Consider the following 21,967-nt stretch of genomic DNA (forward strand, 5'->3'; position numbering starts at 1 on the left):
GAGAATGGATTCCGAAGATTCGGCCCGGTGTCGACACGGGACTTTGACGTCATGCATTCTTGCGTTGTCTTATTTTCAACGTCTGCTCATCATCAGTCAAGGCATTCAAGCATTATCATGGGCTGCTGCTCCATCGCAAGTGTATTCAATATAAATACAAAACATAAACATCGCACGACTACAGCAACGGGTAGTTAGCACATGATAATATCCTGACTCCTCAACGCATCCTCCAGTTATCTTATTTCCCATTCAACAGACCCACCTTTCTCAACACGCTCACCCAATCCATGTTTTGCGAAGATTTCCCTTGCCCTGCACGTAGCGCTACATTCGGTATCCATCCATACTATCCCATATCGTAGCAGCCAATAATTCAGATAGGATGAACCAATGGCCATCTCTGAGGCTGGTGGATCATACCCCATCCCATCCATCTTCTTCATAACGAAATCGTCATAGCTGGTTAGCTACGTCTTGGTTCATTTTCCTCATTATCTTCTCTTTTTTTGTTTTTCCTTCCTTGTAGCCTATATCTTTGAGTGGTTTCTGATTTGAATTAATTGTGTTGTTTCTCGAGAGGTCTTGGATTCTGGTATTACTACTGCTGCTGCTGGTACTACTTCTTGATAACGATATCGATGACCATGGCTCCGGTCAGGGTGTTGCTCATTGGAGCAACCGGAGAGACCGGTCGATCAATTGCGAACGGCCTCCTCGAAGCTGGCGGATTCGTATGCTGAGCCCCTTTGCTGTGTATCCTACCTGTCGAAACAATATATTCTAATATGGTGATATATATTGATAATATAGGAAATCTACGCATTCACCCGCCCGGCCTCCGTCGCCAAACCGCAACTCATCGAACTCAAAAAGAAAGGCGTTATAATCCGACAAGGCGATCTAACAGCGCCCCTGGAAGAACTCGCCGAGGCCCTGAAAGGAATTGATATCGTTGTCAGTTGCGTCGGCCCGTCAGATCAAGACATCCAAATGAATATCGTGACGGCGACCAAGGCAGCTGGCGTCAAGCGGTTTATTCCCTGTGCCTTCATCACAGTTTGTGCGCCGGGGGGCATTATGTGGTTACGCGATGAGGTTTGTTCTCTCCCGCTCGGTTGTGTACAGAGTGAAAAAGGATAAATTGTGTTGATTGATTGATTGATTGATTGGCCCGATAGAAAGAAAAAGTATATAACCACATCAAACAACTCAAACTCCCCTACACCATCATCGACATCGGCTGGTGGTACCAAATCGCAACTCCGCGCCTACCATCCGGCAAAATCGACTATGCCATGACCACTTCCAATGATGAACTGATTGGGGATGGCCGAACGCTCAGCGCATTCATTGATTTGCGAGATATTGGGAAATACGTTGCAAATATTATTGTTGACCCCAGGACAGAAAACAAAATGGTCTTTGCGTATAATATCGTCACGTCGCCGGCCGATATCTTTGATACCGTTGAGAAATTGAGTGGTGAGAAGGTTGAGCGGAAATATGTACGTCACGTCAGCCTCCTCCCCCCCTCTTCCAAACGGGCAATCCATAAACTGATATACGGGGTAGATCACCGAAGAAGAAGTCTACGCCCGGGTCGCCGCAGCTCGCGCCTCCAGCGAAACATACCCCTTTGAGCCGACGAAATTCACGCCTCGATTTGCGGCCGAGTACCAACTCTCATGGGGGATTCGAGGCGACAATGTGCCCGAGTATGCAAAGTATTTGGGATATTTGGACGCGAAGGACTTGTATCCGGACTTCAAGTCGATTGCGTTTGAGGAGTATGTACAGGAATTGTTGAGTGGGGTTGCGACTGGTGTTTATACGGATCGGATTTCGAGGATTTATTAAAATGTCCCATCCCCCCACCATTGGAGAGGAGTGCATCAACTGGAAGCAAGCTGGTTTGGCCTCTGGATGGTCAATGGGTTGTCGTTGCAGATAGATTTGTTTGATATACATGGATGGAGCTTGGGTTATCTTTTTTTTTTTTTTTTTTTTTTTTTTTTTTGTTTTTTTGTCATTATGTCTGATAGTGAGATTCCCAATCAATGGTCTTAACCTCTCAAACATCGTTGCAGCAGTCCTACAGTCTACAAGACAGGTACAATAATATTTTTTTAACAATTTAACAAAAAGATTCATTTCACATTCAATACATGACCCATCCCATCACTAAATCAATAGCTACCGAGAGCGGCGGAGGTTAAGGAAATAAAATCAATCTACCATCTCTGAGGACGGTCGTAGTCAGGGTGCCACTGGTCCTGGCCACCGTAGTGCTGTTCATAGAGACCCTGCACGTTCTCATTAGCGTGACGCTTGGCCTGGATTCTGTCGTACTCGTCGAGTCCCTTGGTTTCGACGAGCTTGTCGATTTCAGCGCCAACGAGGCCGACGAGAGCCTCTTTGGCGAAGGCGTGGGAGACTGGCTGGCCTATTTTGTGGATGGTTAGGTATCTAGCTGGTAGGTAGGCTAAGGGCCCTCGGGGATAGGGGGGAACGCACCCTCCTTTCGGCGGTGGTCTTCAAAGGCCTTGAAAGCCTCGAAGCTGGCGGCGCCGGCAATCAGTTCGTGGGAGAGCTTGCCCTCGTGCTGGCCACCGTAGACCTGCTCGTGGGAGTTTTGAGAGTCGTCTGTTGGTTGATTCGTTAGTTAGCAAAGCTGTTAATCCTGCACGTAGGCCATGTCATATCATGTCATGCGTGCGTGCGTGCATAGCATATGATATGTATACACAAAGTAGAGAAGGAAAACACACCCCAGCCGAAGAAACCCATTTTGATTGAGGTAAAAGAGAATAATCGATATATTTGATGATGGAGTAGTTTAATGATTGAGTAAGGGCTAGCTGAGCAGGAGAGGGGGGAAGGGAAGGAAGCTCTTCTTATAAGCTGCGGGGAGAGTCACTGACTGAGGGTACTACGCATAGGACATACTCATACATACCCCTCAGCAGAGCAGCCATTACTCGATACAAGGTGTGGCAGGGCAGTGCACATAGCCAAGCCAACGGGCACGATTTCTATTTCTGGTCCGAGTGGATGGATACGGTTACACGTATCCAAGCTTTCCATGGGATGATGGTGTTGTGCAAGGCACGTTACGTACTATACGTATGTACCCGTATCACGTAACGCAAGCTTTTGGCCAAGGAACTTGGCGAGAGAAGCTTCAAGCATTGTGTGGTTTGGCACGCTCCACCTGCTTGCGACGTTCTTCGCTGCCAATCAACTTGAATTCAAGCACCATACCCGATCGATTGGAAAGCCTCATTGGTCCAGTCGAGGCAGTTTCATGCCGGCTCAGCCACACGCAGTCATCTTATACTCCGTAAAGACTCTGACTGGTTGATGGGGAGCTATAATACATAGTTTTCTTCTGTAACATTAAGTTACCGTATTTTTGTCGACAACACATCAAATGAAATGCATTTTACTTAAACGCCGAGATTGGGTAATACGGAGTAGAACAGACAGACCACTCAGTGGCGATGGCATGCCCCTGAGCCAGCGATAGCTGAAACGGTAGGCCGTGATGGTGCCATTGTATTCGAAGATCAGTGAATGAATGGCACAATCCCGTTGATTCAATGGAACGGAGGCTGTTAGTTAGTGACACATGTCGATCTTTGTCACTTGTTGGCTCATTGAGTAACTAACTAACCAGTTCTCGGGTCTTCTTCTCAAGCCCTATCCGAGGGAGCTATGGCTGGCTGGACCGCTGCAATTGTAGAGAGTACGGAGTATGGTAGACTGATTTGTTGACAATACGAGAGGTACAAATAGCGGGGCATGAGGGGCTCACCAGCCACAGTATGATGTGATGATTGTGGCGGTGCTCTTGCTCAAACACACTGCAAACAGCAACATATTACTCCGTAGAAAAACATAGCTAGCATCACGCGATAGATAGACCAATTAGTCGAATCGATGATAAAATTAGCACCGTCTACATATTCCTGAAGTGCCAATGGCATCATTTTCAGAAAGCGTCGTCATGAATATGCCAGATCCACGTCGGCGGTAAACTCTACCCATACGGTTTATCTCCGTCGTCGTCGTCGTCGCCGCCGAATCAGCAACGTAACGTAACGCAAACCCATCACCATCAAGCAATTGCATACGTGCCAGCGGATAGACGACAAAGACAAAAAAAAAAAAAAAAGATGGCACCTCCCAAGATCCCCGTCGCAGACGACTTTCCGTCAAACGTGACCGTAGTAATCTCCTACCCGGGCTCACACGACACCACCCCTCCACCAGCCGCAGAGAGGGCGCCAAACATACTCCTCCTCCTCCACGGCCTAGGCGACACAGCCACCAAATTCGCCTCCTTCGGCCGCGCGCTCAATCTCCCCGAGACAATCTGCATAACCGTCCAAGCGCCGACGCCCTTGCCGAGCAGTTTCATCGATATCCCCGGTGGCGGATATCATTGGGGCAATGACATTGTATTCAACAACGACAACGATGCCCGCACAGAAGGCGCGCTGGCTATGGATGCGGGCTTTAATAGGGCGCGGAAATTGCTGGTAAAGGACGTTGTTACGGATACTCTAGTCAAAAAATATGGGTACAAGTTACGCGATATAATGTTCCTGGGCTTTGGGCAGGGAGGCATGGCGGCGCTGGATGCTGCGAGGGAGTTGGGTCTACATCCGCCCGTTGAGGATGAGATGCCCGTTGCAGCAACGATATCATCTTCGACGGAGGCGCAGTGGACCCCGTCAAGTGCGAGTGCGAGAGAAGGAAGGGGCAAAGTAGGTGACAAACAGTATCATCCTTCCTTGTCTGGTGTGGTCTCGTTTGGAGCTGCGTACCCGTTATCAGCAAGCACCGTTGCTGGCGGTGGCACCAAGGACAGAACGCCGGTGTTGTTGCTTGCGGGGAGAGATGATGGGTCTTCGGCTGTGACGGATACGGCGCTCAGAAGGACGAGGGATGTCTTTGAGTTTGTGGAGATACATCGTTGGAATAGACGCGGGGATGGGATGCCGAGAAGTAGAGAGGATATGTTGCCTGTTATGCAGTTTTTTGCGCGAAGACTGAAGAGTAGGAAGGGTGTACCGGATGGTGCTATTGAGTTGACCTAAATATTAAAGGGAGGCAAAAAAAAAAAAAAAAAAACAAGAAGAAAAGAAAAGAAAAGAAAAGAACGGCTAGTTTACAATAATCTAATATACTAATACAAGATACATTATTTTCCTCGGACGTCCTCAAGTGCCTTTCTCGCTCGAGCAATAACCATCTTCGCTCGCTCTTCAGCACTTTCGTCCCTTCGTAAAGAAGGCCCATCCCGAATCAGTCGTCGCAACACTTGCTCCGTCTCAATCAACGCAGTACGCCCCTTTTCACGAACTTCGGCTTGCCATGATGACCGCGCTGTTTCCCATTTGACTTGTTGCCGGCGCAAGGAGTACATCAATCCCACAGCGGCAATGGAGCAGGCTTCGTACAGTCCGGTTGATGAAGAAGTGTACAATAAGGCTGACAGGGCTGACGTTAACCCTGTAGTTGAGGCGCTGAAAAGCACAAGACCCTGTGAGAGTGCTTGCATGGATGGGATTGTCGTTCGGAGCATGTTCAGACGACTGGTAGCGATTTGTAATGGCCAGGGAGGTGTCTCATTTTCAGTTTGAGTAGACCCAGCCTCAGTCTGCTCTGTATCCTTGACTGATGATACTTCAGTCAGATCCGGAGAGTTGGGCGCTCCATCCAACAGGCCAGTCTGTTTAACCCGTCCAGCCGTCCAAATCATCTCCTTCTCCGACCGAAGCAAAAACCTAGTCTGTAGGACCTCCGACATGACTGATCCCACATCATCGACACGCCAAAAGAGCTTCCACCACGATAGTCCATTCCATCTTCGACTGGCGAAGCCTTCATCCAAAGAATTGCGAAGCTCGGTATGAGCTCGCTCAGCCCATATAGAGACTGACTGGTCCAGACTTTGCCGAGTCGCGGCGGATGTGTCTGTCAATTCGAATTCCCTGCTTCGAGTGGCTTCATCCGCGACAACACCTTCTTCGGCTGTGTCCAGCAATGACTGAATGATGGTCCGCAGGTCCGTACTCAGTCCAGCCCTAGAAGTTGTAGGTAGCCAGTCTACTACTGCCTGAACACCGCCTGCAGTCCAGCCGCGCTCATATTCAGAGGCGAATTGGACTGATTCGCGAAACTTGGCCAATGCCGTCTCTGCCACTTGCATATTCACAAATGTCACTTTGCTGTCTTTTTGTGTGGCCTCTGCAACATTCAACTCAATAGCACCATGCACCAACTTCTCCGAGGACTTCAAATCAGCACGACCCAACAGTCCAGAATACGCCACCAGGCCCTCTGTACCCACACCACATATAATGGTTTTGTGTACCGGGTATCTGATCACTTCATGCGCACCGCTTTCCGTCGCCTCAAGAGTGATTGTAGGTACGAAAAACGCCTCATCAGTGACAGGCCCGTTATCCGGCTCTGGTCCCGATCCGAGTGTGCTCACAAACAACTCGATTTTGCCTTGTTTCAACAAAGGAGAGTTTACGGATATCGTAGGACAGAGACTGTTTTCCACGATTCTGGATTCTTCGCCGTATCTATGCAAGCCAGCTTCAATTAGCCTGTGTTCTTATTGTTTCGGGAGCCCGGAAAAAGGTAACAAACCGAATCAACAGCCCATTCGACCCTTCAATTCCATAAGAATCTATCAATTCCTCCCACGACTGTTCCTCGCTCAACGGATCCGCCAAAAGTAACCTAACAAGTCGACGTGTAGAACGCGCATCGTTGACACCGAGCACTACCCACCACCCAGAGTAGGTCAGACATCTACCCCCCCAGAAAATTAAGTCAAGGGAGAAGGGGGGAAAATACCGGCAACACGAACAACATGCTCCTCCGACTCCAATCCTCGCTGCGCAAGTTGCAATCGACTCAAACTGATGTGATCCGCAGCGACATCCTCCAATTCCTTGAGCGCGGCGTGTAATTCTCGATAGCGCGCGGGCACGTTCTTGTTGAGGTTGACGTCGATGTGGGCAATGCCAGCTGCACCATTCGACCTCGCCGCCGACGAACTTAGATATCGGCGTACCGTTGTCGTCGTGTTGACGCTATTATTGTTGTTGTTGTTGTTGTTGTTGTGAAAGTCATGCCGAATTGCTCCGTTGCGCGTTCGGTAATTATTGGCTGTAGCGGCTGTTGACAGCATTCGTCTTCGCCATGCTGAGCATGAAGGGCAATAGAATACCGTTCCTTCTGTTGCGATGCCTACATTGCTACCGCTATGCTTCCCTGCAAGAGGAAATAAGCTCTTGCGAACGGCGGTGCGCAGTTTTGTAGGCATTGTTGGTTGGCTGAAGGAAGGGTGTTTGGAAGTTTAGATAGATGATGGATGATGGGCGGGAACTTTACTTTTCGATATTCCGGTTTGGTACGTACGGTTCCGCCTGCGGGTACCTTGACACCTAACTACTAACTTATGCAGTACCTTACAAGTACATCGTACTTCGTATCTACAGAAAATACTTTTGAAAAATGGAAAATAACAGCAAATTGTCATCAGACTCGTATCACATCAGACGCCCAGCCACTGAATACAGCATCATCCAACCAGTCATATATCACCAACACTCCGTCCGACATCTTGGAAACATCACAAGTACAAACAACCCAGACAAAAAGAAAGATAGGAAATCGGCCCTTGTTCATTGCTCATGGTTTATGTACACATTCATGTCGAATACAATTGACATTGTGAAGGAAGAAAGAATTAGAGACTGAGATGGATTATAAGTCGCAATGGGTATATTCTTGTAGTCATCACTAATGTTAATGTTTAACTAGAAGCGCCGCGGTTTGTTGCTTCCCTTCGGCGTCTCGAGCCGCCAGAACTGGTAAACGTTAGCTTTTGTACAATAGCTGCTTGAAAGGAAAAAAAAAGACTTACACGCTGATACGTCTGGCCATGGTATTCAGCACAGGATCGTTGTCGGCCTCGTGTTGAGCCCGCTCAAGAGCAATGCGGCGATCCTCCTCACTTCTACGAGCAACTTCTTCCTGCGATGGGGGTAGGCGCTCATTCTGCAAGTCAACCTTGCGCGCATCTTCGAAGTTGTGGATCGCCTGCTTGATACCTTCGGCACCCAACATGAGTGTTCCAGCAGGAAGACGACCGCCAGATGCAGTCTTGAGTTCCGTGACTCGCTCGGATTCCTCTCGCAACACCTGGAAGACTCGGGATAGACGACCAATAGCCAGAATCTTGTTCTTGATAGCACGTCGCTTAAAGTCGCTATCGTCCTTGTCGGTAGCAGATGGCGGAGAGGAAGGAAGAGTGGGCGAAACGGATGACGGCGTATCGTCTTCGAGTTCCTCTTTTGAGCAGGTGTTCAAAATTGCAATAAGCATATCTGTAATCTTCTCTCCCACGAAAGGAAGCGACCAGGTGAAAACATCCATGAAGTTAGGAAGCCAGTAAGGATGGGGCGTGCAGTTGAATTGACGGATATTCATCACATTGTTCTCGTACTTGAGAACAGCCGCCTTGTTATTGTAGACATCCAAATAATTAGGTGCGCTGAAGATCGTCATCACACTTGGGAAGCCAGTGGTGCGAGTCTTTCGGTACATTCGATAACCAGCATCTTGAGCTTCGTGCGCGCGAATGATTGAAAGCAGGTTGTTCTTTTCAAGAAACGCGCATGCAGCCGGATACGAAAAGAAATACGAGCATCCTCGAACGTTGTTGTGCACAAAATATTCGCCGGTCTTTTCCTGTCCAAACTCCTCCAGCGGGTCGGCCCAAAGAATATCGCACATCAATCCGTGGGTAGGAGGCTCTCTGAAACGGTCGATAGTTTTGATATCCTCAAGGGTATGCAATTCCGGACTCAATCCACCGTGGATACACAAAAACTGCTTGTTCATGACAGCGGCCAAGGGTAGTGAACAAAAGGACTCCATGCAGGCATCGTAAACCTTCTCCGAATATTTGTGTTTGCACTCGAGTTTAAATGTAAAGTAGTCTGTCAAATGGCGACATTCGTGATTTCCTCGTAGCAGCCAAAGGGAATTGGGATACCAGATTTTGAGTGACCATAGGTAAAGCACGCACTAACAAAATTCGTTAGCCAATATACCCCATACGAGACACGACGGGGAACTAACCTCAATACTGAAGTAACCTCTATCAACATAATCTCCCAAAAACAAATATCTAGTCTCGGCAGGGTCTCCGCCGACCTCGAACAATTTCATCAAATCGTAATATTGGCCGTGTACGTCACCGCATACTGTGATCGGGGCATCCATCTCGAGGAGGTTGGGCTCGGAGCGAAGAATTTCAGTGCCGGCCTTGATAATCCATAGCGCTTGCTCTTCGGTGAGTCGACCTTCTCTGTAAAAATGTTGCTTCAAGAATGGCAAGTTGGGTTTGTTGGGATCATCCGGTGACCAGAAACTTTCGTCGGAGGGAGTTGTGAGCGCGGGTGCCTGCACCTCTGTAGGATGTCAGTATACAAGACTGAAAATCATGTAGTAGTATCGCCCAGGATTTAAAGAGATGTACCTTTGCACACTCGTTCCAATGTCGATACTTGAGTGCCATCTTCCATGCGGTGTAAGGTGAAATCAATCTCCGGGACGGGCTTTTTGTGCGTCACCGCATGTTCGATCTGTTTTTCCATCATCTTGACTAATTATCAATATCAAATCGACTAGTCAATTTAATGTGTATTAATCGAAAATGGATGCTCGTACGGTTGAGCGTGTGAGCGGGTCGAGGGGAAAGTGAAAGAAGTACAGCGGAAAGGAGAGAGCCTGTGTGGCGGCGGGGTTCGTCGAGGCCTTTTTACTAGGTAGAGCCGCACCCACAACTTGAGACAACAACAGCTGCCGATCACGACACGCAAATTGATCGAGTCTATTAGAGATCAATTATCGTATTTGACGAAAATATGCTGCGATTTCAGAATATGTGGGTTTCAAGAAATGTATCGACACGGAGAATTGAGGAGGAGGAGGACGGTTGGAATAAGCTCTCGGATATTTGTTTGTTTTGTTGATCGCAAACTGGGCGCGGGTCGCGTGCTGTGAATTCTCTTATAAAAATCTGAGTCCTGACAGTGGCAAACAGAGAAATAAGGCCGAGAACGAAATCCGAAAGGAAACCTAGATTGATCGTTTTCGTCAGATTTCTTGTTGAGTTAGTAATGTCCTTTACGCCAGGTGCGGCTGACGAGGTTAGGTTAAGCCTGGCCGGGTGAAATCAGGCCGCTGAGGGGGCACTGGGCAGAGACGTATGAAGTACTCGACAAGGGTTACGGTCACCTATCAGGTGGTCAAGATTGATACGGCGATAGGATTGTACTGCAGTGTGCCGTGGTGATACTTGATTGTATTTGCATTCCCTAGTCAGGAAACCGGAGCAACTCGACTTGTAACTGTTCTATGAGTTACCGGTATGACTAGGTACCGGTACCGATCTAGTGTCTATACTGCTAACTCCCGGGTACCCCCAGTGCCATACATCAGAAGAAGCTGTCTACGCAAAACAATGGCTTTATGTAATGAGATCCCCTGCTGACAATTTGGTTTCATGGTACAAAATTAGGAAAAGTGGGATCGAACAGAAAATAAAGTTTTGAAGTAAGAAATCTACAAGGTCTTTGTGGGACGGGGATCACAGAAACTATTGGAAGTACCACCTTCGAACCATCTGCTTGTATTTCCCATAGCCAGACCCCATGTATGACCTCCAGATGATGATAATTCATTCTCAAGATCAGGGCCAATAGATGCCGGAGGGCGTGTTGCAGCGTTGGCTTGAGCTGATGGAGACTGTATTCTAGTATCAAGGGCATGAGACCCCAATACTTCCAGAATCTGAGTTGAGGAAAGGCCAGTTAAATATTCGCCATTGTCTAAAGGTAAGCCGGTATTCGCAAAAGGCGGGATCGGTTGGTCGGGATCCATGAATGTTTGATCCGATGGAGGGAGATGGTAACTATCTCGTGAAGAAAGAAGGTCGGTTACGGATCTCATACTATACCTATAACCTTGTGAGCACGGGCTTGAAAGGGTTCTAGGTATAAGGTCACCTCACCCGCCATTCCTTGTGCGCATCATATTAGTCGATAGTCGAGACGATTTCCCCTCAAAATAAATTTGGAGGTTATTTGGTAGCTGCAATTTATCGGCAGCTTTCATTGTAGGGTGTTCCAACGATCTTCGGTTTCCGCGATATGGAGAATTGAAACAGCGTTCTATGTACGAAACGTCTGACCGTATTGAACGTAGTCTCTCATTTAGCAGTAGTCGCATATCATCCTGCGTGGTAATCGTATTAGTAATTTGGTATATCATGAGTGCATGGATAAATGTCAATTTTACCAGTGGTCGCAAAAATGGACGGTTTGCAGTGCTCCACTCAATGGGGGTTGTAATATCACGACACCCATATATAAGTTCGAGAGCGCGGGCCACGATGTAATGATTGCTTGCTGTTTCATCAACCAGAGCTTGCAAGTTGTGGCCTAGTTCCTGGTAAAGCTGACACAATCGATAAATGAAAAAGTAGACGAGCACAATACAGACTGATTTCGCGGTGTATTGTTCTGTATATTCGGTATATATCTCGATGCGATCGAGATTGGCTAAGAGTGTAACGTAGCCGCAAAACAGTCGCGCCGTTTGGAGTATATCCTCCTGTGCATGGTTTAGCAAATCGTATTCAAAGTCTGGGAGAAGCAAGATGATTACTTACTTGAGCCTGTGTGAACTTTGATTCTGGTTGTTGCTCGTGGCCAGGCCACATCTTCATTGAAATGAAATCATCGAATCGTGCCACATCTATGGCAGGCTCTATAACAGTAGAATGCGAGTGCGTATCCATCTGTAGCATACGTCGTAGCCAGTCAATGTAGAACACCACGTCGTGCTCATTTTGCAGGCCTGTTGACGATGAGGAATCTTCCAGGACAATATGCAAGGACATTGGCTTGTCATCAGACCGCAAGTATCTTTGAGTATTCAACCGTGCAATAACATTCGCATACAGAGCATGGGTCATCTTCATCAAGAGATCTATCAGAAGGATCAGTACAAAACAAGTACATAAACCCAGGGAACGGAAGAACTGCGAACCTGGAGGTATGAACAGCATGTCGTAGGCGGCGAGATTTGCTGGTAGGCATCGTGCATCGTACTTCGTAGGATGTTCGCACTGCGCACTCACTTAGAATTCTGATCAACTCAAGGTTATAGGGGCAAATAACCTTTTTCTTTTCGAACCTGCACTTCAGACAGTTTCGCACCAGTTTTTTCTGCTTGTTCTGTCGTGTCGCTTCGTGGGTTGCTTCCAAAATTGCTTCAGGTACTCCAATCTCGAAACGTTGTTGCCAATATGTGGATTCAACAGTTGTTCCTCTTTCCACGAAAGCGATGGCGTCTGCGACTGTAATGACTCTCGGAGGGTCTCCCGGGTCAGATTCAGGTGAAGGCAACCGATTAGAGGGTTGTTCATTGAGGAATCTCGGATCAATAAACTCTGCATCACTAACGAGCTGCGTCAGAAAATTCACAGGTTCCCCCGGCGGGGGTAAGCCAGGATTGTTCACGAAATCGTTGGGGTTGTTGTCATGAGGCTAGGTCTGGTTAGAACAATAACATCAAGTTGACTAGTAGCCATTACGCACTGTCTGAAGTAGCAGTTCCGGTGTAAAATCAATGATGTCTGGTAACTCTTGTAGTTCTTGATTAATGAGGCCCAGAAGCCCAAAATAATGACTCGAATTCTCCTCAGCCTCGTGTACTCGATCAGGCTGGAGCGCCATTTCGATGTCGGCTGCCAATCAAAATGATCGATGATGGAATTTCCAGTGCTGGAGCAGGAAATCCATGCACAGAAGCAGCGCGTATATAGTAAAAATCCATTTTCAGAAAGAGAAGCAGACTTGTGAGAAAACCTAGTAATATATAGACTGTGCGAATGCTCGTAATGAAACTACAGCACACACCGTGTTTGTCGGAGCTCGAAAGAGCCGCAGCAACTATCACGCATATCGGTGGCGGACCAATCACCGCCAGCTTTGTTGTCGAAAAAATAGTAGCAGGTAGTAGTATCCTTACAACCTTCGTATGGGGTATATTTTATGGGGGGTTGGCCAAGGATATCCCCTTTTGCCTTCGAGAGCTCACATCCGAAGCCCAGTCCACTGGTCTATCAGGCGAGTTAAGTACTTCGCTCCCACAGCCAAGAGCAGGATAAGGGAGTATCCTATCTGCGACATGCATTGTTGGCATGCGAGGTCCGGCCAGGTTCGCGTTGCATTCGATCGAACTCTTAGCTTGAGACTGACCGTAGGTGGGTGGCTATGGCAAAGTCAAAGGTGAGGCAGACAAGTGCGATATCAGGTACGAATCGAGTACACGGCTGGTCTCTGTGGAAAGTATTGAGCAAGATGTACGTATATGTACCTCTGACCGGACTTCGGAGAGACTCACCAAGTCACAGTGGAGTACCCCAGAGAAAGAGAAAACCGGTGACTTTGCACTGGCCAACCCATTGACGAATGCCATGAATCCAATTGCATATCTTACAGCCACAATCCAATGTACTAGCAGTATGTGTCAGAACGAGGGGCTCTCCAAAGGAAGTTTTCCGTCACGCTTAAGGAAGAGAAGCGGTGCCCCCGCGGTGGTGGATGCCCTAACTTTTAATTAAGCTCCCCCACTGTAGCACCCTCGGGCTTATCATGGGGGTAACGCCGCACAGCGTGATGATACTCAGACGGTACTTAGACGGTACTTAGACAAGGTGGCTTTTGCTCTTTCTGGTAATTTGTCGAAATCAACCCTGTCCCAAATGGACTCCATGGGCAGTAATAAATTGTTTTGGTGATAACCCTAACCTCAACAGGTAACTAGAACAAATGTAGGATGATATGCAAGCCCATCTACTCTTTATCTAGCGAAGACTTCACCCACCCCGTATCCATAAGCCAACCTCCATAGAGCGAGGTACAATAACAAACGATCACAAACACCGGGCACGACAGACTGGTTTGTAACGTAGACTACAAATCACACAAGTTTGCAGATAGGAAGACAGGTCCACAATTACCCATGACTAATGCTGGGTAATCCTCATGCTGACCATGCCAGATTTTCGATCCGTTTCTCAAATCTTGTGGTGGAGATCTAGAATGAACTTAGAAGGCAATATCTAGTGCAATTTTGAACTGGCAGGATCCTACTGCGTGTGGCTCCTGTTTCCCTGCATATAACTTGAATCAGACCAGAAATAACGCCAATAAAGCCGATTCTCTGCTCGATGGGACCACCCAAGAGACCGGAACATAGAGAAAGTCACTAAACTAGGGTCTTCCTGCCCTTCTGGTTGTCGCCAAGCATCAGTATTGCATTTGAAACATCTAGTATAATTTCCAGCCATGTGAATCAGAGGTATCAGATCGAGGTGAGGACATGCGAACACAGGTGCAACTTCGACGAAAGAATCACCAGAGGATACTCGCAAGTTGTACCAAACATGTAGCCTCAAAAAGCCCATGATGGAGATGCAAACTTGCACGTCGATTCGTACTAATCGATCTTTGCTTGCGTAGAACGGACAGGAATGGGTACTAAGTCACCACCCGTCACGTTGAAAGCCGAACAAGCCATATCTAACCCCACCACGAGACGTGACTGGGGGCCGGAGAAGAAGTCTCAGATGGTTTCGATCTCAAAGGGTCAAGTGAAGACATGGACGTATTGCTATCCCGCCATCGTAGCACATGCAACGCCTCTCGAGGACTGGTGCGTTGAATGCGTCTGACGTAAACTGTCATCGTAGTTTGAGCAACCAACATTCAGCGCAATATGCCCGCCGGAGATTCTTAAGTCGAACAAGGAGTTGGACTCGTAGCTTATCTTGGCTGTTTACGTATGAAAGTGGGAGGTGGCAATCCGTGGGTTGCGGAGGAAGCATTGAGCTGTCTTTGATAAGCACCTTGTAGCAGGACAAGAACCTTTTGCAGCTGAGAGCATAGCAGTTGATCGACCAGGGGAAGATACTGATAAATTCGAGTCAGAAGGTCATCATCTAAGCAATAGATGGTTATGCTCTCCCTCTCTGGAATGCGACGACGAAGAACTGATCAAATGAAGGGTATTTTCTTGCAGATTTTCTAAAAACTATGCTGTTCGCGTGCAACGCGCTTTGTTTTGGCTTTGGTACACTTCACTTCCCTTCGACTTCCAAGCTCACCGACGATGCATACGCCTTCTTTTGGTCAACCTCAAGGAGACGGTTAGAAGGACGCGTCAGTCCACTAGACAGTTCTCGGAATTGTAGCATTTTGGTATCAGCTATTTTTTCTTTTAGAGTCTGAATTGGAGTAGTCTGAGTTCAAGATTATTAGCAAAGCGGACGCACAATGAGAGGTCCGTATCGTCTATGACGTGAGAAGCCTCTCATGACTGATTAACTTCAACCTCCTAGGAGGAAGTTGAGTAGGGTATCCAGGGGATCCGTGGATGCAGAGAGACGATGCCCAGCTAGAAGCATCTCGATCCAAGCATGCAGGGCCATGCTGCTTCGTCGTGACGTGAGTATGAAAATCACGTTCTCTTCCTGGTCTAGTCGTATGTCAGAGAGTCAAGGCCATATTATCAGTCCTCCAAAAGGACCTAACACGTTCTGCGTCGCACCTGGATGTGGATGGAAAGAAGCAGTCCGTAGGAGGCTAAGTGCCCGCGTTGCAGTGGGGAGCGGGAGTTAGGACGTTAGGTACGGTCGTTACGCCTCGTGTGTGGCATGTGACCAATCGGCAGCGCGTATTCGGACATCCGGCCAAGTGGCAGCAAGAGAGCAACAGCAGCTGTCCTCGATGCGACCATTGGCCTTCTTAACACATATACATGTACTATATTTCTGGGATATGCTCGCTTCCGAACACTTTTGGGCGGCTGAGCTTTTCCTTTCTTTCCTACATCAGCACGGACTGCTCAATTGATTGCTGGTCAACTCCAATTTCTTGCATGGAGTACAATCAATCGCTATCTCCGTCTCCATATACTTCCTGAGGGACTGGAGCTTCCCCTCGTCGTGTCCGCTATCGGGCACTGTTTTTCACTATAGAAGAAAATCAGCAATCATGTCGGAGTATATAAGCCAGGTTTGCATGGAATGTATTCAGGTTCTGAGCACTGTTCCACCTTCTGTGTTTCTTGTGTCTCTGGCTGCTTGTGTCCTCGGAGTCATTGCGCTTGTAAGTTCTCTACATTTCCTTCACGGAACTGCGACCCAACAACCACGAGTGAGCATACTCATTATTCTCTAGGTTTATATCATCCTCTTTGCAGTTGCTTTCCGACCTCGAACACCGTTCCCCGAAGAAAAGACGTATCGCACCTTATCCGAAGATGGCACCCCGACTCGCCCCCAGCAATTACCATGCTGGCAGGACAGCTGGGAACGCGAGCGCCAGAATACACCAAGCAAGCGCGCAGTGTTGGACATTGAGAAGCCGGAACTGTTCATGTCGGTCGTGGTTCCCGCGTACAACGAAGAGGACCGGTTGATTGGCATGCTGGAGGAGACGGTGGACTACCTGGAACATGCGTACGGCACCTTAGCCGATCAAGTCAGCAACGAACAAGAAAAAGGGAAAAAGAGCAAGAACGGCAGTGTTCGACAACGTAGGACAGGAAATGGCCATGTCTCGGATGACGATGCCTCAAAGGGCTGGGAGATTCTACTTGTTTCGGACGGTTCTACAGATAGAACTGAAGAGGTTGCATTTGAATTTTCCCGGGACCACCAGCTATCTCTACACCCTCGAGCTCATACGGGACCTTGGTCGTCAGAAAAACCTGAGGGAGTACATATACCTCCTGGAAGTATTCGAATTGTCACATTGACCCGAAACCGAGGCAAAGGTGGTGCCGTCACACATGGAATGCGACACGTTAGGGGAAAATATGTTGTTTTTGCAGATGCCGATGGTGCCAGCAAGTTCTCCGATCTCGGGAAGCTGGTGAGTGCTGCTCGGAAAGTAGAAGACTCTGAAGGGCGAGCGGTGGCCGTTGGTTCGCGAGCACACATGGTGGGCAGCGAAGCTGTCGTAAAGGTATGCACATTAATTTCCTTTCGTCTATTCAAGCTAAGCTAACAACTGTCAGCGCTCCAAACTCCGCAACTTCCTGATGCATTCCTTCCACCTCATCCTCTGGCTCCTGACTCCTCCCGCCACCGCACAAGTAAAAGATACCCAATGCGGCTTCAAACTGTTCTCGCGGCCCTCACTCCCCTACATCATTCCTTATATGCACTCCGAAGGCTGGATCTTCGACGTTGAGATGCTGATGTTGGCCGAGTTTGCGAAGATTCCTGTTGCTGAAGTGCCTGTAGGCTGGCGCGAAGTCAAGGGCAGCAAACTGAATGTTGTCTGGGATAGTATAGGTATGGCTTGGGGGTTGTTTATATTGCGAGCGTCATGGGGGATGGGGGTTTATCGCCGAACATGATTGTACATACCACATAGACTATGATATACAATGTTGTAGAACAGCAAACATGCAAGACTCTCAGTGAGCATGTAGTATTAATAGATCATTTGTACTCTCTTCCTTTAATCTCTCTTCAGATACTCGAAAGACCTCGAAGGGGCTTGAAAGCTGAGTATCACGCTATACCCTTCTTGGCCGGAGCAATTCCGGGGCTGAGCCAATCACAAGCGCAGCCGTTGGTTCACGCGAAATTAAGAAAAGAAAGATCTGACCCATCTCAAACCTCAAACAGCTCCCAACTACGGAGTACTCATCTTTCTTTATTCTCTGCATATATTTTACAACGACAGTCTTGATCGGTAGAGTAAAAGAAACGGGAGGTGTCTGTGCCTATTTATATGATATACGATCGCTTTGAGATCAGTCTTACGAAAAGGAGAGCAAACAACGAAGCCCGCGGGATCTATCAACGTTCAAGACAACTTTCAAACGTCACTCATTCTCTTTTATACACAAGAAAAGGACAATCTTTCTTCTAACGACGTGACGAATTCTCTTTTCTTACGATACGGCCTTTATTGAAAGAATAGCTTTTTTTGACACTCGTCTCTTCCTCGTCTCGTATCGAGGTCATTCTTGTTCAGCTCGAATCATCAAGTGTGGGGTTCTTGGGGTTCTTGTTCCAGTGCCAATCATATATCGCAACATTCTGCAGAATCAATATCCATTTCTCTGACGCCACGTTTGATTATTCAATATGACGACAGGTTAGACCTTCTTGATCATATATATATATATATATATAAAACGGCATAAACTAACATTTTCAGCAGACGTACCCAAAGTCGTCCCCCTGACTTGTCATGGACATTCTCGTCCAGTCCCACATATCAGTTTCTCATCGATAGTGGAAGAGGATCAATACTATTTGATCTCTGCATGCAAAGGTTTGCTCTGAACCCCCGAGAGAGAGAGAGAGAGATGTGTGTGTGTGCGTGTTGAGAGAGAGAGAGAGATTCATGGGCTCATTGTTTTGGTTGCTAGATAACAATCCGATGCTTCGCGATGGTGTTACCGGTGATTGGTAACCGACCTTGCCTTTTGCGATGAAAGAGTATCTTTTTTGCTAATCCTCAGCAGGATTGGGACTTTCCTCGGCCACAAAGGCGCCGTCTGGCAGGCAAGATTGTCTGCAGATGCAAACATAGCCGCTACAGCAGCAGCAGATTTCTCCGCGTATGTACATGTATCGCCCCTCAAAAAAGCATGAAAGTTACGTTAAACTGACCTGTCTGCCTGCCAGGAAGGTCTGGAACACACATACAGGCGAATGCCTACACACATTACAGCACAACCACATAGTGCGCGCAGTCGCCTTCCCAATCCAGACAAACCCCCAAGTTCTCGCAACGGGAGGCATGGAGAAGAAACTCCGCATATTCGATCTTACGCGCAGTGGTGACTCCGCCAGCCATGACGGCAGCTCACCAACCATAAACAATAACGACTCAAACTCAACCGGAGCAGTAACAAGCTACGAAATCGGGCCCGGCGTGCACGGCGGCACCATCAAATCCATCGTCTGGAACATAGACTACAACATCCTCACGACGGCCGCCGAAGACCGCAAAATCCGCTGGTGGGATCTGAGGTCTCGCCACCCCGTCGTCGAGTATAGCGTCGAGGGTACAATCGGCAGTTGCGAACTCAACGTACTCGCTACACGGCCCAATGAATCCGGGATTCTGAGCGTTGCGGCCGGGAAGAGTGTTTATTTGTTTGATGGTGCGATGCCAGGCAGATTATTGAAAAAAGTCGATTTTAGGTATGAGGTTGCCAGCGTAGCGGTTAATAATGAGACGGGCAGGTTCGTGACGGGTGGTGCGGGAGAGGATACTTGGGCTAGGGTGTATGATTTGCATACTGATGAGGAACTTGGTACGTCCTGTCCCCCTTACCTTTTTTTCTGCTTTTATTGTCGGTTTTTTTTTGTTAAGGAAGGGATATGACTAACTGTGAGTAGAAGTGCAAAAAGGTCACCACGGCCCCATCTGGTCGGTTAGTTACTCTCCAGATGGAAAGTTGTACGGTACAGGCAGCGAGGATGGAACTATCAAGTTATGGAAAGCATGTCGTGAGCCATATGGATTATGGCGATAGTTGTATTCTTTTTTCTTTGCTTCCAATAAGTCTCAATTGGTTGGCTACATTGCACGAAGCAAGCATTGCTAGGTCAGGAAGAATAGACCTATCGAATCAAGAATTCTCGAGAAAACTTCTAAAATGAAGAAAGAAATAATAATGTCAACGTGTGTAGGTTTGGTGAGGATGATGGTTTTGTATTCCAAATCAATCTATGTCCGGACAGGATAGTACAACAGAAACCCATGGGAAAAATTGGGCTATGAAAAGAAGCAGATTGTGAGAGAGTTTCACTCTACTCGATCATATCAATGTCATCGTCATTCACTGCCGGCGCAGCCCCAGCCGAATCACCTGTAGCCACAGTCGCAGGTGCAGCAGCAACCTTTTCCTCGGCGCCACCCTCAGCGGCCGCAGCGGTATTACCCCAGTAATCATCCATCTCCGCATCGAGCTCTTCCTGCGTCTTCTTAGGGCGAGGACCAGTGCCACCATTCGCACCTCTACGACCATCCCTGTTGCCGCCGCGTCTATCATCTCGGCGTTCTCCAGGACGACGGCCCCCCTGGCCTCGACGAGTCGGTGAGCGTTGGGATTGTTCTTGGCCAGGAACGTAGCGATCAATGTTATCCGGAGCTGGTTTCGATGTGTCGCTGCGACCTGCTCGTCCTCCTCTTCCGCCTCGACGACGTCGTCCTCCACCCGTAGCACCTTCTCCGTCGGGACTGAGGCTACGCTCGGTCCGGTCTGCAAGGGGACGCTCAATTCGGTCAAAGAGACTCTTTGACTTTTCCGCTCTTGGTCCTCCACGGCCTCCAGCAGGCAAAAGAGTCAATCGGATTGGCTGGCCTTTGGCGTTGGCACCGTCGAATTCACGAATTGCCTGTTTGGCATCTTCGAGGTACTGGTATGTGACAGTAGCAGTTCCTTCAGAGCGACCGGCACGGTCGAAGTTGATGCGAACTCTCTGAACCGGTCCAATATTGCCGAACAAGCCCTACACCAGTATCAGCACTATAGCCACTGACAGCGAAATCAAACAGTCTAACCTCCAAATCCTCCTCCGTCAAGTCCCAGTGAAGGTTTTCGATGCGCAATCGAGCTCTGTACACTTATTTTAGTATACGCAATTTGAACTCAAGACGTGAACAAACTCACGGTTGATCGCTATCCGGCGATTCTCTCTCGCGTCTAGACCGGTTGTCACGACGTGAGGAACGGGCTGAAATAGACGTAAGCCATGGAACGAATTATCCGTAGAAGAAAGTGAAAAAAACATCGACGCACAGTCTCCAGTATCTTCGAATCGATCATGAACCCAATCACTGTGACGACACCATATATCAGTTCCTGGTCCCCACAACATACAACCTGAAGAAGTGTAAACTCACCGATCCAGATCAACACGGTCACGATATGACTGTAAATTTCAAAAGGAGGCACAAAGGTCAGCTGAAAACGGTCCAATCTTGCTATACGAGTTATTCTATTTCTGCTCCAAGGATCGTCCAAGATTCTGATCGTGAGTGATTGCATCGGTGAAATTGCCCCGGTCAGTTTGCTGACTTGCATAATCGGTCATTGAAAGACCGAACTGACCGACTGACAATTAAGTAGTCAGACCCATCAGATAACAATCTTCGACGAGGATAGGATGTCTTCTCTTATTGTGGAACGGAAATTGAATGTCGTTGGAGGTGAGGAGGAGAGAGGAGGAAGGAGACCTATTGACCAATTTCACCGATTCGTTAATAAACTGTTTGCGCTTCTAGAACTCTGAAATGAGCCAAGAGTCCATACCTTTTTCACACCATCGCGTGGCGCATTGCTATTATTTCGACCGCCTCGTCCCCGACGATTCTGCTGCTGCTTCGCCTGAAGAATGACAACATTAGTCTAGTCCATAATTTCGTTTCGATACAAATAAAGGGATATCGCACAGGACGCTCCGAAATAATTTCCTCCAGACTGCGATCCATATTTTCGTTCAGGGAAATCTATGGTTTTGGAATGAGGATGTTGTTGTTCGAGGTTGTTGTAGATAGATGGATGGTTAAGTTGATGAATGGATTAAAGTTGGATTAAACTCAAGCCAGGACGGATGAGCCTCAGCCGCAAGACGTATCACGTGATGCATTTGGTATCGAGACCCTCGACAATGAGATGATTTATCGACTGGTTTCAATGAATAATGTTATTGATGAAGAATTTTGTTATTGGAGTGTCTGGGCAATTATTTTCAGTATTTGTGAAACACAAATGCAGCTTTCTCGAGACAAGACAAGCATACTTGACCAAGAACAAGAAC

The 21,967-nt window shown here is 47.9% G+C and overlaps 9 protein-coding genes across 9 annotated transcripts; 4 read left to right on the forward strand and 5 right to left on the reverse strand.

Moving 5' to 3' along the window:
• Window positions 1-647: 647 nt before the first annotated feature.
• EYB26_004404 (uncharacterized protein) lies at window positions 648-1,860 on the forward strand (the record flags this gene model as incomplete). Its single annotated transcript, XM_054263697.1, has 4 exons — window positions 648-734; window positions 814-1,098; window positions 1,182-1,508; window positions 1,576-1,860. The coding sequence occupies 4 exons, from the start codon at window positions 648-650 to the stop codon at window positions 1,858-1,860; spliced, it is 984 nt and encodes a 327-aa protein (XP_054119672.1).
• Window positions 1,861-2,234: 374 nt separating this feature from the next.
• EYB26_004405 (uncharacterized protein) lies at window positions 2,235-2,790 on the reverse strand (the record flags this gene model as incomplete). Its single annotated transcript, XM_054263698.1, has 3 exons — window positions 2,235-2,446; window positions 2,518-2,646; window positions 2,772-2,790. 3 exons carry the CDS (start codon window positions 2,788-2,790, stop codon window positions 2,235-2,237), a joined length of 360 nt encoding a protein of 119 aa, XP_054119673.1.
• A 1,388-nt stretch (window positions 2,791-4,178) lies between these two features.
• EYB26_004406 (uncharacterized protein) lies at window positions 4,179-5,105 on the forward strand (the record flags this gene model as incomplete). The annotated part of the gene is made up of 1 exon (XM_054263699.1): window positions 4,179-5,105. The coding sequence occupies one exon, from the start codon at window positions 4,179-4,181 to the stop codon at window positions 5,103-5,105; it is 927 nt and encodes a 308-aa protein (XP_054119674.1).
• Window positions 5,106-5,209: 104 nt separating this feature from the next.
• Window positions 5,210-7,351, reverse strand: EYB26_004407 (uncharacterized protein; the record flags this gene model as incomplete). Its single annotated transcript, XM_054263700.1, has 3 exons — window positions 5,210-6,602; window positions 6,670-6,805; window positions 6,880-7,351. 3 exons carry the CDS (start codon window positions 7,349-7,351, stop codon window positions 5,210-5,212), a joined length of 2,001 nt encoding a protein of 666 aa, XP_054119675.1.
• A 492-nt stretch (window positions 7,352-7,843) lies between these two features.
• Window positions 7,844-9,695, reverse strand: EYB26_004408 (uncharacterized protein; the record flags this gene model as incomplete). Its single annotated transcript, XM_054263701.1, has 4 exons — window positions 7,844-7,898; window positions 7,955-9,120; window positions 9,175-9,506; window positions 9,575-9,695. The coding sequence occupies 4 exons, from the start codon at window positions 9,693-9,695 to the stop codon at window positions 7,844-7,846; spliced, it is 1,674 nt and encodes a 557-aa protein (XP_054119676.1).
• A 967-nt stretch (window positions 9,696-10,662) lies between these two features.
• Window positions 10,663-12,839, reverse strand: EYB26_004409 (uncharacterized protein; the record flags this gene model as incomplete). Its single annotated transcript, XM_054263702.1, has 7 exons — window positions 10,663-11,056; window positions 11,111-11,334; window positions 11,398-11,712; window positions 11,771-12,090; window positions 12,151-12,229; window positions 12,282-12,650; window positions 12,702-12,839. The coding sequence occupies 7 exons, from the start codon at window positions 12,837-12,839 to the stop codon at window positions 10,663-10,665; spliced, it is 1,839 nt and encodes a 612-aa protein (XP_054119677.1).
• A 3,324-nt stretch (window positions 12,840-16,163) lies between these two features.
• EYB26_004410 (uncharacterized protein) lies at window positions 16,164-17,535 on the forward strand (the record flags this gene model as incomplete). Its single annotated transcript, XM_054263703.1, has 3 exons — window positions 16,164-16,277; window positions 16,350-17,138; window positions 17,191-17,535. The coding sequence occupies 3 exons, from the start codon at window positions 16,164-16,166 to the stop codon at window positions 17,533-17,535; spliced, it is 1,248 nt and encodes a 415-aa protein (XP_054119678.1).
• Window positions 17,536-18,274: 739 nt separating this feature from the next.
• EYB26_004411 (uncharacterized protein) lies at window positions 18,275-19,677 on the forward strand (the record flags this gene model as incomplete). The annotated part of the gene is made up of 6 exons (XM_054263704.1): window positions 18,275-18,284; window positions 18,351-18,464; window positions 18,562-18,601; window positions 18,658-18,753; window positions 18,821-19,455; window positions 19,541-19,677. The coding sequence occupies 6 exons, from the start codon at window positions 18,275-18,277 to the stop codon at window positions 19,675-19,677; spliced, it is 1,032 nt and encodes a 343-aa protein (XP_054119679.1).
• Window positions 19,678-19,954: 277 nt separating this feature from the next.
• Window positions 19,955-21,638, reverse strand: EYB26_004412 (uncharacterized protein; the record flags this gene model as incomplete). Its single annotated transcript, XM_054263705.1, has 8 exons — window positions 19,955-20,656; window positions 20,709-20,763; window positions 20,818-20,881; window positions 20,947-20,984; window positions 21,051-21,079; window positions 21,336-21,383; window positions 21,460-21,534; window positions 21,600-21,638. 8 exons carry the CDS (start codon window positions 21,636-21,638, stop codon window positions 19,955-19,957), a joined length of 1,050 nt encoding a protein of 349 aa, XP_054119680.1.
• Window positions 21,639-21,967: the final 329 nt, after the last annotated feature.

Source organism: Talaromyces marneffei, chromosome 3 (assembly GCF_009556855.1).
Source record: "Talaromyces marneffei chromosome 3, complete sequence".
NCBI classification, from domain to species: domain Eukaryota; kingdom Fungi; phylum Ascomycota; class Eurotiomycetes; order Eurotiales; family Trichocomaceae; genus Talaromyces; species Talaromyces marneffei.